Genomic DNA, 15,298 nt, shown 5'->3' on the forward strand with positions numbered 1-15,298 from the left:
GTATGTTTTTTTAACTGTTTTCTCAACCTGTCCTGCCACCTTTAAAGATTTGTATATCCCCAGGTCTCTCTCTGTTTCTGCACCGCCTTTAGAACTGTACCATTTAGTTTATATTGCCTCGCATTATCTGCGTTAAATTTCATCTGCCATGTGTCTGCCCATTCCACTAGCCTATGTCCTCTTGAAGTCTATTACTATCCTCCTCACTGTTTACTACACTTCCAAGTTTCGTGTCATCTGCAAATTTTGAAATTGTGCCCTGTATACCAAAGTCCAAGTCATTAATATATATCAAAAAAGCAGTGGTCCTTGTACCCACCCTGGGGAACAGCACTGTATACCTTCCTCCAGTCCAAAAAACAACCGTTCACCACTACTCTCTGTTTCCTGTCACTCAGCCAATTTCGTATCCATGCTGCCACTTTTATCCGTGGGCTTCAATTTTGCTGATAAGCCTATTGTGTGGCAATTTATCAAACGCCTTTTGAAAGTCCATATACACAACATCAACTGCGTTGCCTTCATCAACCCTCTCTGTTACCTCATCAAAAAACTCAATCAAGTAATTAAACACAATTTGCCTTTAACAAATCAGTGCTAGCTTTCCTTTATTAATCCATACTTGTCCAAGTAACTATTAATTTTGTCCCGGATTGTCATTTCTAAAAGCTTCCCCACCACCAAGGTTAAACTTACTGGCCTGTAATTGCCGGGTGTATCCTTACACCCTTTTTTGAACAAGGGTGTAACATTTGCAATTCTCCAGTCCTCTGGCACCACCCCTATATCTAAGGAGGATTGGAAGATTATGGCCAGCGCCTCTGCAACTTCCACCCTTACTTCCCTCAGCAATCTAGCATACATCTATCTACTTTAAGTACAGCCAGCCTTTCCAGCACCTCCTCTTTATCAATTTTTAGTCCATCCTGTATCTCAACTACCTCCTCCTTTACTGTGACTTTGGCAGCGTCTTCTTCCTTGATAAAGATAAATGCAAAGTACCTCAGCCATGCCCTCTGCCTCCATGCATAGATCTCATTTTTGGTCCCTAATCGGCCCCACCCCTCCTCTTACTACCTATTTACTATTCATATGCCTATAGAAGACTTTTGGGTTCCCTTTTATGTTAGACACCAGTCTATACTCCTACACTTTCTTTACCCCTCTTATTTCCTATTTCATTTCTCCTCTGTACTTTCTATATTCAGCTGCTTCTCACTTGTATTTTCAATGTGAAATCTGTCCTACGCCACCTTTTTCTGCTTCATCTTACTCTCTATCTCTTTCGTCATTCAGGGAGCTCTGGCTTTAGTTGCCCTACCTTTCCCCCTCATGGGAATGTACCTGGACTGTACCCGAACCATCTCCTCTTTAAAGACCACCCATTGTTCGATTACTGTTTTGTCTGCCAACCTATGATAAGAATTTACCAAGGCCAGATTTGTTCTCAACCGACTTAAATTGACCCATCTCCAATTAAGTATTTTTACTCTAGATTGCTCCTCGTCCTTTTCCATAGTTAATTTAAATCTTATGATACTATGATCACAGTTCTCTAAATGTTCCCCCACTGACACTTGCTCCACCTGACCCACCTCATTCCCCAGAAATAGATCCGGCAATGCCACATTCCTCGTTAGGTCGGAAACATACTGATCAAGAAAGTTTTCCTGAACGCACTTCAGAAATTCCTCCCCGTCTTTGCCCTTTACACTATTACTATCCTAGTCTATATTAGTCTACATTAGTATAGTTGAAGTCCCCCATCATCACTGCTCTATAGTTCCTGCATCTCTCTGTAATTTCCCTGCAGATTTGCTCCTCTATATCCTTCCCATTAATTGGTGGCCTATAGGATACAACCAGTAGTGTAATGGCACCTCTATTGTTTCTTGACTCGAACCAAATAGATTGGCTTTTTCTACCTGCACTCCCAACTTTAAAGATCTATGTCACTGAATCCCTAGATCATTGTTTCTCCACTCTCTCCATTTGGGGAGAGCAAACAAGGCAAGGGAATACACAATAAATGGGAGGATACCGAAAGGTGTAGAAGAAGTGTGGGACCTTGGAGTGCATGAGCACAGATCCCTGAAGGTAGCAGGACAGGTAGATAAGGTGGCAAGAAGGCATATGGAATGCTTTTCTTTATGAGCAGAGGCATAGAGTATAAAAGCAGGGATGTTATGCTGGAACTGTATAAAACACTAGTTAGGCCACAGCTTGAGTACTGCGCACAGTTCTGGTCATCATATTAAGGAAGGATGAAATTGCGCTAGAGAGGGTGCAGAGGAGATTTACGAGGATGTTGCCAGGACTAGAGAATTTTAGCTATGATGACAGATTGGATAGGCTGGGTTGTTTTCCTTGGAACAGAGGAGGCTGAGGGGTGATTTGATTGAGGTGTACAAAATTATGAGGGTCCTAGATAGAGTGGATAGGAAGGACCTATTTCCCCGGAGGGGTCAATAACCAGAGGGCATAGACTTAAAGTGATTGGTAGGAGGATTAGAGCAGATATGAGGAAAAATGTTTTCACCCAGAGGATGGTAGGGGTCTGGAACTCATTGCCTGAGAGGGTGGTAGAGGCGGAAACCCTCAACTCATTAAAAAAATACCTGGATGTGCACCTGAAGAGCTGTGACCTGCAGGGCTACGGACCAAATGCAGGAAGTTGGATGAGGCTGGGTGGCTCGTTTCTCAGCCGGCGCGGACACGATGGGCCGAATGGCCTCCTTCTGAACCGTAAATTTTCTATGATTCTATGATTCAGATTGGGGACTTTCAACTGGGAATTTGGTGAGTGTAGGAATGAAGTGCTAAGCGATTTAAACCAAGGGACTATGAACTAATCGATCAACTTTTAAAACTTATATAAAAAATACATAAAATTACTAATTATTTTGAAATCAAGCTAAATCCATTTACCAAATATAATCTAGATCTCAACAGAAGAATATAAAAAATAGGAGCAGGTGTAGGCCATACGGCCCCTCGAACCTGCTCCACCATTCAATAAGATCATGGCTGATCTTCAACTCAACTCCACTTTCCTGCCCGATCCCCATATCCCTTGAGTCCCCGAGAGACCAAAAATCTATCTATCTCAGCCTTGAATATACTCAATGACTCAGCATCCACAGCCCTCTGGGTAGGGAATTCCAGTGATTCTATTAGTCCTAGAAATAAACTACTGATTAAATAAATAAAAACTAAAGATAGCAGTACAGGCTGTGTGTTGGGACTGTAATATGTGGGAGTTTCTTGACAGCAAGACTGTCGGGATTGCCTCATCTGCAGTAAATGTCTCTGGCTTGAGACACTCTGACTCAGAATCTTGGAGCTGGAGTTAGAGACACTGCGACACATAAAGGAAGGGGAGGTAGAGAAAGAGGTCCTGCAGACACTGGTCATATCCAACAGGTACGAGGTAGTTGATAGCTGTGAGGATAAGGATGACGGCTGCAGGGAGGATGCCCAGAATGCTAACCATGGCACCGTGAAACATGAGGCAGTCCAAGGGGGGATGATTGGCGGGGTGGGGGGGCGGGGGGAAGGATCAGAATAGAAAGGTTGTAATCATAGGGGATTCTATAATCAGGGAAATAGATAGTGTCCTCTGCAGTCATGACCGAAAGTCCAGGAGGGAATCCTGGTGCAAGGATAAAGGACATCTCAGAGCAACTGGAAAGGAATTTGAAAAGGGAGTGGGAGGATCCAGTTGTCGTGATCCATGTTGGCACCAATGACATAAGGAAGAACAAGGAGGAGGTCCTGCTAAGGGAATATCAGAAGCTAGGAACTAAATTAAAAAGCAGGACCTCACTGGTGGTAATCTCCAGCTGACTTCCTGAGCCACGTGCTAATTGGCATATGGACAGGCAGATCAGAAAAGTGAATACGTGGCTGTAGGGTGGTGTGGGAAAGAGGGGTTCCATCTCATGGGACACTGGCTCAGGAAGGAGCTGTACCGCTTATACAAAACCTTGGTTAGATCACACTTGAAATACTGTGAACAATTCTGGTCTCCATAATATAAAAAGGTTATAGAGGATGATAACAGAAGTGAGAGGTTATACCTATCAGGAAACATTGAACATACTTGGGCTCTTTTCACGAGAAAAGAGAAGACTGATGGGTGACCCGATAGAGGTCTTTAAGATTATGAAAGGGTTTGATAGGGTAAAAGTAGAGAAGAAGCTTCCACTTGCGGGGGAGGACAAAACTAGCGGCCATAAATATAAATCCAATAGGGAATTCAAGAGAAACTTCTTTACCCAGAGAGTGCTTAAAATATGGAGCTTACTACCACAAGGATTAGTTGAGGCAACTAGCATAGATGCATTTAAGGGGAATCTAGATAAACACGAGAGAGAAAGGAATAAAAGGATATGCTGACAGGGTTAGATGAAGTACGGAGGGAGGAGGATCGTGTGGAGCATAAACACCGGCGTGGACCTGTCGGGCCAAATGGCCTGTTTCTGTGGCGTACATTTTATGTAATTCTATGGTGCCTCTTGTCAGAACCATGAGCAGTCACAGGCCTGCTGTGTCCACTTGGCACCACGATAGGGCTATATTTTGTCAAAGGGCTGTGAATTTTTCACAGGAAGACCTGCAAACCCTCCTGGAAAAAATGGATGGACAGACTTCTGGGTGTTCCAGGTAGCAGACCATCCAGGAGTGTCAGACTTGCTACCGCGAGGGAGGTGGCTCTGGCATTCACTACCAATGGCCTAGAAATTGATCCCTGCACTAGAACAGGTAGTCCCTAGGCTTATCTGATGTTGAGCCTTGGGCCTCATTTACATCAGACAGGTAAGCTGCAGGTGTCGCTGGGTGTCCCCAGATAGCTCGCCAGCAAAGACAATTTAAATTTCTGGCCGCTGCCCTCAGGTAGGTCTTGCAAGGGGAGGAGCGATCAGGAGGGAGGGGGATGACTGTGGGAGGGAGAGAGCAGAGCAACTGGAACAGTGAGGGAGGGGGAGATGGGGTGATGGATGTGACCTGGAGATAGAGGGAGGGTGGTGGTCAGGAGAGAGAGTGAGGACCAAGAGAGAGGGGCAACCGGGAGGGGGAGGGAGTGGGGTAACTGGGAGAGGGAGGGAGGGCACACTATTTGAAATAGCACAGCATGTTTTTGTTTATTAATGTTGCAGCAGGAAATCGTAGCATCATTGTAGGTACAGAACAGGAGGAAGCCATTTGGCATGTGCCAGCTCTTTGAAAGAGCTATCAAATTAGTCCCATTCCCTAACTATTTCCCCATAGCCCTGTAAATTTTTTCCCTTCAAGTATTATCCAATTCCCTTTTGAAAGTTGCTATTGAATCTGCTTCCACCACCCTTTCAGGCAGTGCATTCCAAATCGTTACAACTCACTGCATAAAAAAATGATTCCTCATGTCCCTTCTGGCTCTTTTGCCAATCATCTTAGATCTGTGCTCTCTGTCCCTTCTGCCACTGGAAACAGTTTCTCCTTATTTACTCTATCAAAATTGTTCATGATTTTGAACACCTCTATCAAATCTCCCCTTAACCTTCCCTGTTCTAAGGAGAACAACCCCAGCTTCACCAGCCTCTCCACATAACTGAAGTCCCTCACCCCTGCATCCCTCCATCTAGTAAATCTCTTCTGTACCCTCTCTAAGGCCTTGTCATCCTTCCTAAAGTGTGGTGCCCAGAATTGAACACAGTACTCCAGCTGAGGCCTAACCAGTGTTTTATAAAGGTTTAGCGTAACTTCCTTGCTTTTGTACTCTATAAGATAGTTACAGAAGTTAAATGTAGAAATTTTTTTAAAGTCTGGAATTGCTACCTTTACACTGCACAGTACACCACCTTCTTGATTTGTCATCGACCTGGTCTCACCAGAATGTTTATCAATTCTGTCTACAGTACCCAGTTTATATGTCAAGGAGTACGCATTGTTACATTCCCTGGGTTATGCTGTCGTATAAATAGTGTGAGTTAATTCTGAATGCAATGGATCTGAGATCCATTTATAGGAGTGACTGATGCCACTGACCCTGAAGCTATCTATGCAGACCATGAATTTATAACAACCATTCAGGTGTACTGTTACCATATTAAAACTTCTAGGCTAATTATTATCCTAAAATGTTGTTAACACTGCATTTTTGTAAACATTCATACTGATTTTCTTGATACATTTACCTTTAACAGTTTTGAGTGACTTGTGTTTAACACATTGATCACTGCCTTGCAATGTTGTCCTTTAAGCTGCTCTATGATGGAATTGAATTTAGCAGACATGCATTTCCAGTGTTCCAGTTCAGTAAGTGGACCTGAATCTTCGGCCTCTTTTCTCACTTGATTACTTTGTGCCAGCACCTGTAGATAAAAAACACAAGAAAGCTAAAGAAAGCATCTCTAGCAAAGGCTTCTCTTCCCACACCTCTACAGTCATCTCAGAAGGTCCCATGGATCCATCCTTGGTTCCCTCCTCTTATTCACCTGCATGCTGACCCTTGGTGACATCATCCACAGATAGGGCTCAGCTTCCACATATATGCTGATGACACCTAGGTCTATTTATCTATAACCTCGCTTGACTTCTCCACTACACCTGCGCTATCAATTTGTTTGTCCAAAATCCAGGCTTCTATGAACCATGATTTCTTTCAGCTAACTTTGGGAAGACCAAAGCCATTGTTTTTCACCCCCACCAGAAACTCCACCCCCTCTCAATGTTTGCAACCTCAACCTCCTGTTCGGCCCAAGATGAGCTTCTGACCCCACATCATCTCCATCACAAAGGTTGCCTACTTCAACCCACAGAACCTCACCTACCTCCGCACCTACCTCAGCCTATCTGCTTTTGAAACCCTCATGCATGCCTTTATCACCTCCAGACTTGATTACTCCAATGCTCTGCTGGCCTGCCTCCCATCCTCCACATTCAACTCCAAATTCAAATGATCTAAAACTCTGCTTCCTGTACACTATCCCACACCAAGATCCATGACCCCTGTTTTCATTGACCTACATTGGCTCTCGGTTCCCCAAAACCTCAAATTTAAAATTCTGATCCCTGTCTCTCTCTCTGAAGGAGCACGGTGAAAAGCCAGAGGTCCTGGTCCATATCGGTACCAACGACATAAGTAAAAAAAGGGATGAGGTCGTGCAAGCAGAATATAGGGAGTTAGGAAATAAATTAAAAAGCAGGACCTCCAAGGTAGTAATCTCAGGATTACTCCCAGTGACACGTACTAGGGAGAGCAGAAATAGGAGAACAGACCAGATGAATGCGTGGCTTGAGAGATAGTGCAGGAGAGAAGGGTTTAACTTCCTGAGGCATTGGGACCGATTCTGGGAAAGGCAGGACCTGTACAAGCTGGACGGGTTGCCTGGATGAGTGTAGCTCCAGCAACACTCAAGAAGCTTGACACCATCCAGGACAAAGAAGCCCGCTTGATTGGCACCCCATCCACCACCTGAAACATTCATTCCCTTCACCACCGGCGCACTGTGGCTGCAGTGTGTACCATCCACAGGATGCACTGCAACAACTCGCCAAGGCTTCTTCCACAGCACCTCCCAAACCCGCGACCTCTATCACCTAGAAGGACAAGAGCAGCAGGTACATGGGAACAACACCACCTGCACGTTCCTCTCCAAGTCACACACCATCCCGACTTGGAAATATATCGCCGTTCCTTCATCGTCGCTGGGTCAAAATCCTGGAACTCCCTTCCTAACAGCACTGTAGGAGAACCTTCACCACACGGACTGCAGCGGTTCAAGGGGGCTCACCACCACCTTCTCAAGGGTAATTAGTGATGGGCAATAAATGCCGGCCTCACCAGCAACGCCCACATCCCATGAACGAATTATAAAAAAAACCGGGACCAATATCCTCGTGGGGGCATTTGCTAGTTCTGTTGGGGAGAGTTTAAACTAGTATGGCAGAGGGATGGGAACCAAAGGGCAGGTACAGATAGGACAAATTCAGACCAGGAAATGGGAAGTAGTTAGTGACGTAGTTAGCGACTCAGAAAGGCAAAAGAAGCAAAGGTTAAATAGTGTTCAGCACAGGAATTTGACGGGGTTAAAGGGTATATATTTCAATGCAAGGTGTATTACAAACAAATCAGATGAGCTAAGGGCACAGATAGACACATGGCAGCATGATATCATTGCTATAACGGAAACCTGGCTTAAAGAGGGAGATAATTGGCAGCTCAATATCCCTGGATATAGAGTTTACAGGCAGGATAGAGTGGGTGATAAAAACGGAGCGGGGTGGGGGGGGTAACATTATTGGTTAAAGAATCAATTACAGTTGTGAGAAGGGATGATATGCGAAATGGATCATCAATCGAGGCCATATGGGTTGAGCTAAGAAATAAAAAAGGGGCAGTCACACTACTAGGAGTATACTATAGAACTATAGACCCCCGAACAGCGAAAGGGAGATAGAAGAACAAACATGTAGGCAAATTTCTGAGTGCAAAAATAAGAAAGCAATAATGGTAGGGGACTTCAACTACCCTAACATCAACTGGGATTCAAACAGTGTGAGGGGCACAGAATGCGCAAAATTCTTGATCAGTGTCCAGGAGAACTTTTTTAGCCAGTACGTGACAAGCCCAACAAGAGGGGATGCAATTCTAGATTTAGTCCTGGGAATGAAGATGGGCAAGTGGGTGAAGTGACAGTGGGTGACCTTTTTGGGGATAGTGACCACAATTCAGTTAGTTTAAACATTATTATGGAAAAGGACAGAGTTAAATCAGGAGTAAACGTTTTAAATTGGGGGAAGGCAAATTTTACAGTAATAAGAGGTGATTTACAAAGCGATATTGATAGATTAGGTGAATGGGCAAAACTGTGGCAAATGGAATTCAATGTAGACAAATGTGAGGTCATCCACTTTGGATCAAAAGAGGATAGAACAGGGTACTTTCTAAATGGTAAAAAGTTAAAAACAGTGGATGTCCAAAGAGACTTAGGGGTTCAGGTACATAGATCATTGAAGTGTCATGAACAGGTGCAGAAAATAATCAAGAAGGCTAATGGATTAGAGGACTAGAGTACAAGGGGGCAGAAATTATGCTGCAGCTATACAAAACCCTGGTAAGACCGCACCTGGAGTACTGTGAGCAGTTCTGAGCACCGCACCTTCAGAAGGACATATTGGCCTTGGAGGGAGTGCAGCGTAGGTTTACTAGAATGATACCCGGACTTCAAGGGTTAAGTTACAAGGAGAGATTACACAAATTGGGGTTGTATTCTCTGGAGTTTAGAAGGTTAAGGGGTGATCTGATCGAAGTTTATAAGATATTAAGGGGAACGGATAGGGTGGGTAGAGAGAAACTATGTCCGCTGGTTGGGGATTCTAGGAGTAGGGGGCACAGTCTAAAAATTAGAGCCAGACCTTTCAGGAGTGAGATTAGAAAACATTTCTACACACAAAGGGTGGTAGAAGTTTGGAACTCTCTTCTACAAATGGCAATTGATACTAGCTCAATTGCTAAATTTAAATCTGAGATAGATAGCTTTTTGGAAATCAAAGGTATTAAGGGATATGGGCAAAAGGCAGGTATATGGAGTTAGATCACAGATCAGCCATGATCTTATCAAATGGTGGAGCAGGCACGAGGGGCTGAATGGCCTACTCCTGTTCCTATGTTCCTATTTGGCAGAAGTAGACTGGACACAACTACTTGAGGAGAAATCAGTGGCAAGCCAGTGGGAGGCACTAAAAAGTGAAATTCTACGGGTACAATGCAGACACGTCCCCTCAAAGAAAAAGGGTGGCACTTGCAAATTTAGAGCCACCTGGTTGTCTAGAAGTATACGGGGCAAGATAAAGCAGAAATCGGGTACGGTAGCATAGTGGTTATGTTACCGGACCAGTAATCCAGAGGCCTGGACTAATAATCTGCAGTCATGAATTCAAATCTCGCCACGGCAGCTGGGGAATTCAAATTCAATTAATTAAATAAAAATCTGAAATTAAAAAAACTAGTATCAGTAATGGTGGCCATGAAACTATGGGATTGTCGTAAAAACCCATCTGGTTCACCAATGCCCTTAAGGGAAGAAAACCTCACCTGGTCTGGCCTATGTGTGACTCCAGACCCACAGCAATGCGGATGATTCTTAATTGCCCTCTGAAATGGCCTAGCAAGCCACTCAGTTGTACAATCTTGCTTAAAAAAATTCACAATAAGAATAAAACCGGACGGGCCACTAGGCACCGGGCACGACAAAAGCAAACCAAGCCCAGTCGACCCTGCAAAGCGCTCCTCACTAACATCTGGGGACTTGTGCCAAAATTGGGAGAGCTGTCCCACAGACTAGTCAAGCAACAGCCTGACATAGCCATACTCACAGAATCATACCTTTCAGCCAATGCCCCAGACTCTTCCATCACCATCCCTGGGTATGTCCTGTCACCACCGACAGGACAGACCCACCAGAGGTGGCGGTACAGTGATATACAGTCAGGAGGAAGTGGCCCTGGGAGTCCTCAACATTGACTCTGGACCCCATGAAATCTCATGGCATCAGGTCAAACATGGGTCAAGGAAACCTCCTGCTGATCACACCTACCATCCTCCCTCAGCTGATGAATCAGTCCTCCTCCATGTTGAGCACCACTTGGAGGAAGCACTGAGAGTAGCAAGGAGCACAGAATGTACTCTGGGTGGGGGACTTCAATGTCCATCACCAAGAGTAGCTCAGTAGCACCTCTACTGACTGAGCTGGCTGAGTCCTGAAGGACATAGCTGCCAGACTGGGCCTGCGGCAAGTGGTGAGCAAACCAACACGAGGGAAAAACTTACTTGACCTCGTCCTCACCAATCTACCTGTCGCAGATGCATTTGTCCAGGACAGTAGTGGTAGGAGTGACCATCGCACAGTCCTCGTGGAGACTAAGTCCCGTCTTCGCACTGTGGACATCATCCAACGTGTGGTGTGGCACTATCATCACTCTACCAACAAGCCAGGTGATGAACCCTGGTTCAATGAGGAGTGCAGAAGAGCATACCAGGAGCAGCACCAGGCGTGCCTAAAAATGAGGTGCCAACCTGGTGAAGCTACAACTCAGGACTACATGCATGCTAAACAGTGGAAGCAACATGTTATAGATAGAGCTAAGCGATCCCACAACCAACAGATCAAATCAAATTAAAAGACAATTAAGCAGCTAACGAGAGGAGGAGGTTCCGTGAACAACCCCATCCTCAATGATGGCAGGGTCCAACACATGAGTGCAAAAGACAAGGCTGAATCTCGGCCTCCTCCTGAGATCCCCACTACCATAGAAGTCAGTCTTCAGCCAATTCAATTCACTCCACGTGATATCAAGAAACGGATGAGTGCACTGCATACAGCAAAGGCTTTGGGCCCCGACAACATCCTAGTTGTAATACTGAAGACTTGTGCTCCAGAACCAGCCGCGCCTCTCGCCAAGCTGTTCCAGTATAGCTACAACACTGGCATCTACCCGATAATGTAGAAAATTGCCCAGGTATACCCTGTCCACAAAAAGCAGGGCAAATCTAATCCAGCCAATTACCACCCCATCAATATACTGTCTTCGACAGTGCTATCAAGCGGCACTGATTCACCAATAACATGCTAACCAATGCTCCATTTGGGTTCCGTCAGGACTGCTCGGTCCAGACCTCATTACAGCCTTGGTCCAAACAAAAGATTCCATCACACTCCTGATTGTGCCATGTAGATGGTGGAAAGGCTTTGGGAGTCAGGAGGTGAGTCACTTCTGGTCCTCAAAAGAACTGAATTCCAGAAGTGAGGTGAGAGTGACTGCCCTTGAAATCAAGGCAACATTTGACCGAGTGTGGCATCAAGGAGCCCTAGTAAAATTGAAATCAATGGGAATCAGGGGGAAAACTCTCCAGTGGCTGTAGTCATACCTAGCACAAAGGAAGATGGTAGTGGTTGTTGGCCAATCATCTCAGTCCCAGGACATCGCTGCAGGAGTTCCTCAGGGCAGTGTCCTAGGCCCAGCCATCTTCACCTGCTTCATCAATGACCTTCCCTCCTTCATAAGGTCAGAAGTGGGGATGTTTGCTCATGATTGCACAGTATTCAGCTCCATTCACAACCCCTCAGATAATAAAGCTGTCCATGCCAGCATGCAGAAAGACCTAGACTGGGCTGATAATTGGCAAGTAACATTTGCACCACAGGAGTGCCAGACAATGACCATCTCCAACAAGAGAAAGCCTAACCACCTCCCCTTGACATTTAACGCCATTACCATCCCCAAATCCCCCACCATCAACATCCTGGGGGTCACTACTGACCAGAAACTAAACTGGACCAGCCACATAAATAGTGTGGCTGCAAAAGCAGGTCAGAGGCTGGGTATTCTGCGGCGAGTGACTCACCTCCTGACTCCCCAAAGCCTTTCCACCATCTACAACGCACAAGTCAGGAGTCTGATGGAATACTCTCCACTTGCCTGGATGAGTATGGATCTGACAACACTCAAGAAGCTTGACACCATCCAGGACAAAGCAGCCCGCTTGACTGACACCACCTTAAACGTTCATTCCCTCCACCACTGGCATACCATGGCTGCAGTGTGTACCATCTACAAGAAGCACTGCAGCAACTCGCCAAGGCTTCTTCGACAGCACCTCTCAAACCCATGACCTCTACCACCTAGAAGGACAAGGGCAGCATGTGCACGGGAACACCACCACCTGCACGTTCCCCTCCAAGTGCTCACACCTTCCTGACCTGGTAATATATCGCTGTTCCTGGGTCAAAATGCCGGAACTCCCTACCTAACAGCACTGTGGAAGAACCTTCACCACACGGACTGCAGCGGTTCAAGAAGGCGGCTCACCATTACCTTCACAAGAGCAATTAGGGATGGGCAATAAATGCTTGCCAGCAAAGCCCACATCCCATGAATGAATAAATAAATGCGCAAATCATTCAGTAAGCCCATTAAAGTGATTAAAGCAGAATTATTCATTGTTTCAATACTGTGACACACAACGCGCACAGTGCTCACCCATCAGTACTGAACACAGTGAGTGTACCATTCCAGGAAGGGCCATCTTGGAATATCAGAGGAGCAGTGCCTTAGAAGACTCAGGATAAAACAATGGAATTATACTGCCTGTTCAGTCAGGACCTGCAGATAGCATCTACCATCCACAACGGTAAAATTCAACCTCTATGCCTCGGGGTACTACAGGCTTGCACAGGGAATATGCACTGCAAGTGTCAGTTTCCTCTGCACAAATGTATCAACGAGATAATGGGGATGCCTTATTCCATAGGGCTCATGATCTCATCTTTTTTCAGATAACCACAGAGCAAGCAGGTCAGGGCGACACAAATCTATAGCTCCACTCATTTCACCAGAATACGTGGAATCATAGAAAATACATGACCTAAGGAGGCCACAAAAATAATCTGGGCGGCTGCCATTTTTATTTACACAAAGGGTTGTTCGGACAGGAAATACCTTACCAGAAAACAGTGGTGGAAGTCGAATCCATGGTCCCAATTTTAACCCAACGTGCCCAGCAGGAATGGGGTGGGTGACTGGTTAAAATCACAAAAATCGACTGCAACTATAATAAAGGTGTTGATTTTAATTTCAAACACAATATTGTAGTGCTTTGTCACCCAAGTGATCAACATATTGTGTTTTTCTTAAAGGATGGTTTACTAACTCTTACTACTCCTATGAGGTACTCCCCCGATGGCATCAGCAGGTGGAAGACTGCTGTTGTTCATGTGTGGACCCCTCAGATGCTAATGGCCGCCGACTTCTGGGAATTCGGGTCTCTAAGGGCCTGGCTGCAGACTGCAGCACCTTGGCTGCTGCCAGGGCAGTCTGGCCCAGCTAACTTTCTGGCACTGTAATTTGTATTAGTTATGGAGATGGTGAGGAAGCAAACCTGCTGACAGAGCAACACTTACTGTTCCCACTGTACCACTGCTACTCCCATGAGGCTGGGAGAGAAGACTGCAAAAGATGAGTAACACCTTCAATGTCCCTATCCATTTGCTCCATCAATCTGTCCATGCTGGACGTCTGCCTCTCCAAGGCGCAGTATAGGTTTGAGCCCAGAGTCTGCATAGCAGCTGTTTGAGCTTCCATCAAAGCTGCAAAGGTTGTGATCATTGACTCTTGTTGTGAGAACCCAGCTGCAGTGTTCCTGGAGGTTACAACACTCTCCAAAGTACACTGCAGAGTGCTGATGACCTGGGAGATGACACCATGCTGCAAGCAGACTCCTCCACACTTGCAGACCTTCCAATACCAGATAAAACTGCTTGTGTGAAGCCAGCAGTTTTCTTCTCATTGCTGGGTCCCTGAAGTTGGCATCTCGTCCTCTTCAGCAGAGCTGGGAAAGGACCTCTCCCTCCTGGGCTGTCCCTGCCACGAGTACTTGCTCCTGCTCACTAGTGCTAGGTGTTTCACCATGTGCAGACTCCTCTAACTCACTGTCTAACCCAGCTGGTATGCCAATCCTTGTGCTGGTGTGTGGGATTGATGCAGCGCGTGACAATATCTCCTCAGAAGGCTTCTCCTCATCTGAGGTATATTTTTCTGCGGGCTGCAGCTGTTGAGAAGGACCTAGAGGAAAGAGAAAAAGGATTTGATGTAGTCAAGCTGTGTAATTGTGTGTTTTTCATGAAGGGGTGCAAGTAATAGTCAGAGACCTTATTCACAGAAAACTTAGACCTCAAAATCTCCTATTCTCACAGCTCTGGAGCAGCTACCAATTTCCAGCGTTTGCTGCTCCAGCTCAGAGAGGTTCATTATCTTGTGTGGTTCTCTCCCTGGTCTTACCCCTCATATTGTGCACTGTGCTGTTCTGAAGGGCGAGACAGTGAGAGTTAGTGAGTGTCTCCTACACAGGAGACTGCAGACGTATGGGCTTCTGCTTGTTGTGCAGATGCTGAAAGTGAGAAGAAGCAAGAGTCAATCGGGATAGGGAGGTGTTAAATTGAAGCAGATATCTGGAGTGTGAAGTGAGGAAGGAGCCATAACAGAAGTTGGTGAATCTGCAATGCCCAGTAAGTGAGAAGAGAATACTGATAGTAGTTACGTGAAGGGACCAAGAAGAGGTGAGTGTGTGTTTTGTAATGAGAATCACAAATAGTATAGTGTATTCTTGTGCTCGGTGAAGGATGTGATGGAGGGGAGGAAATTTTTGAGAGTGCTTGGAAAGGTGGGGGGGGGGGGGGCGCGAAGGACTGTTGCCATGTATCATTGAGAGTAATGGAAAAATGAAGAGCTGTACTTACCCTTCTTACTCTTGAGAGGT

The 15,298-nt window shown here is 45.7% G+C and overlaps 1 protein-coding gene across 1 annotated transcript in view; it reads right to left on the bottom strand.

Moving 5' to 3' along the window:
• Positions 1-15,298, bottom strand: part of LOC137322210 (dynein axonemal heavy chain 8-like) — a 1,468,904-nt gene that overhangs the window by 1,355,791 nt on the left and 97,815 nt on the right. The window contains exon 7 of the mRNA XM_067985326.1: positions 6,177-6,353. Coding sequence (XP_067841427.1) covers positions 6,177-6,353 — 177 coding nt within the window. The remainder of the gene's footprint in view (positions 1-6,176; positions 6,354-15,298) is intronic.

This window comes from Heptranchias perlo, chromosome 5, assembly GCF_035084215.1.
Source record: "Heptranchias perlo isolate sHepPer1 chromosome 5, sHepPer1.hap1, whole genome shotgun sequence".
Taxonomy (NCBI): domain Eukaryota; kingdom Metazoa; phylum Chordata; class Chondrichthyes; order Hexanchiformes; family Hexanchidae; genus Heptranchias; species Heptranchias perlo.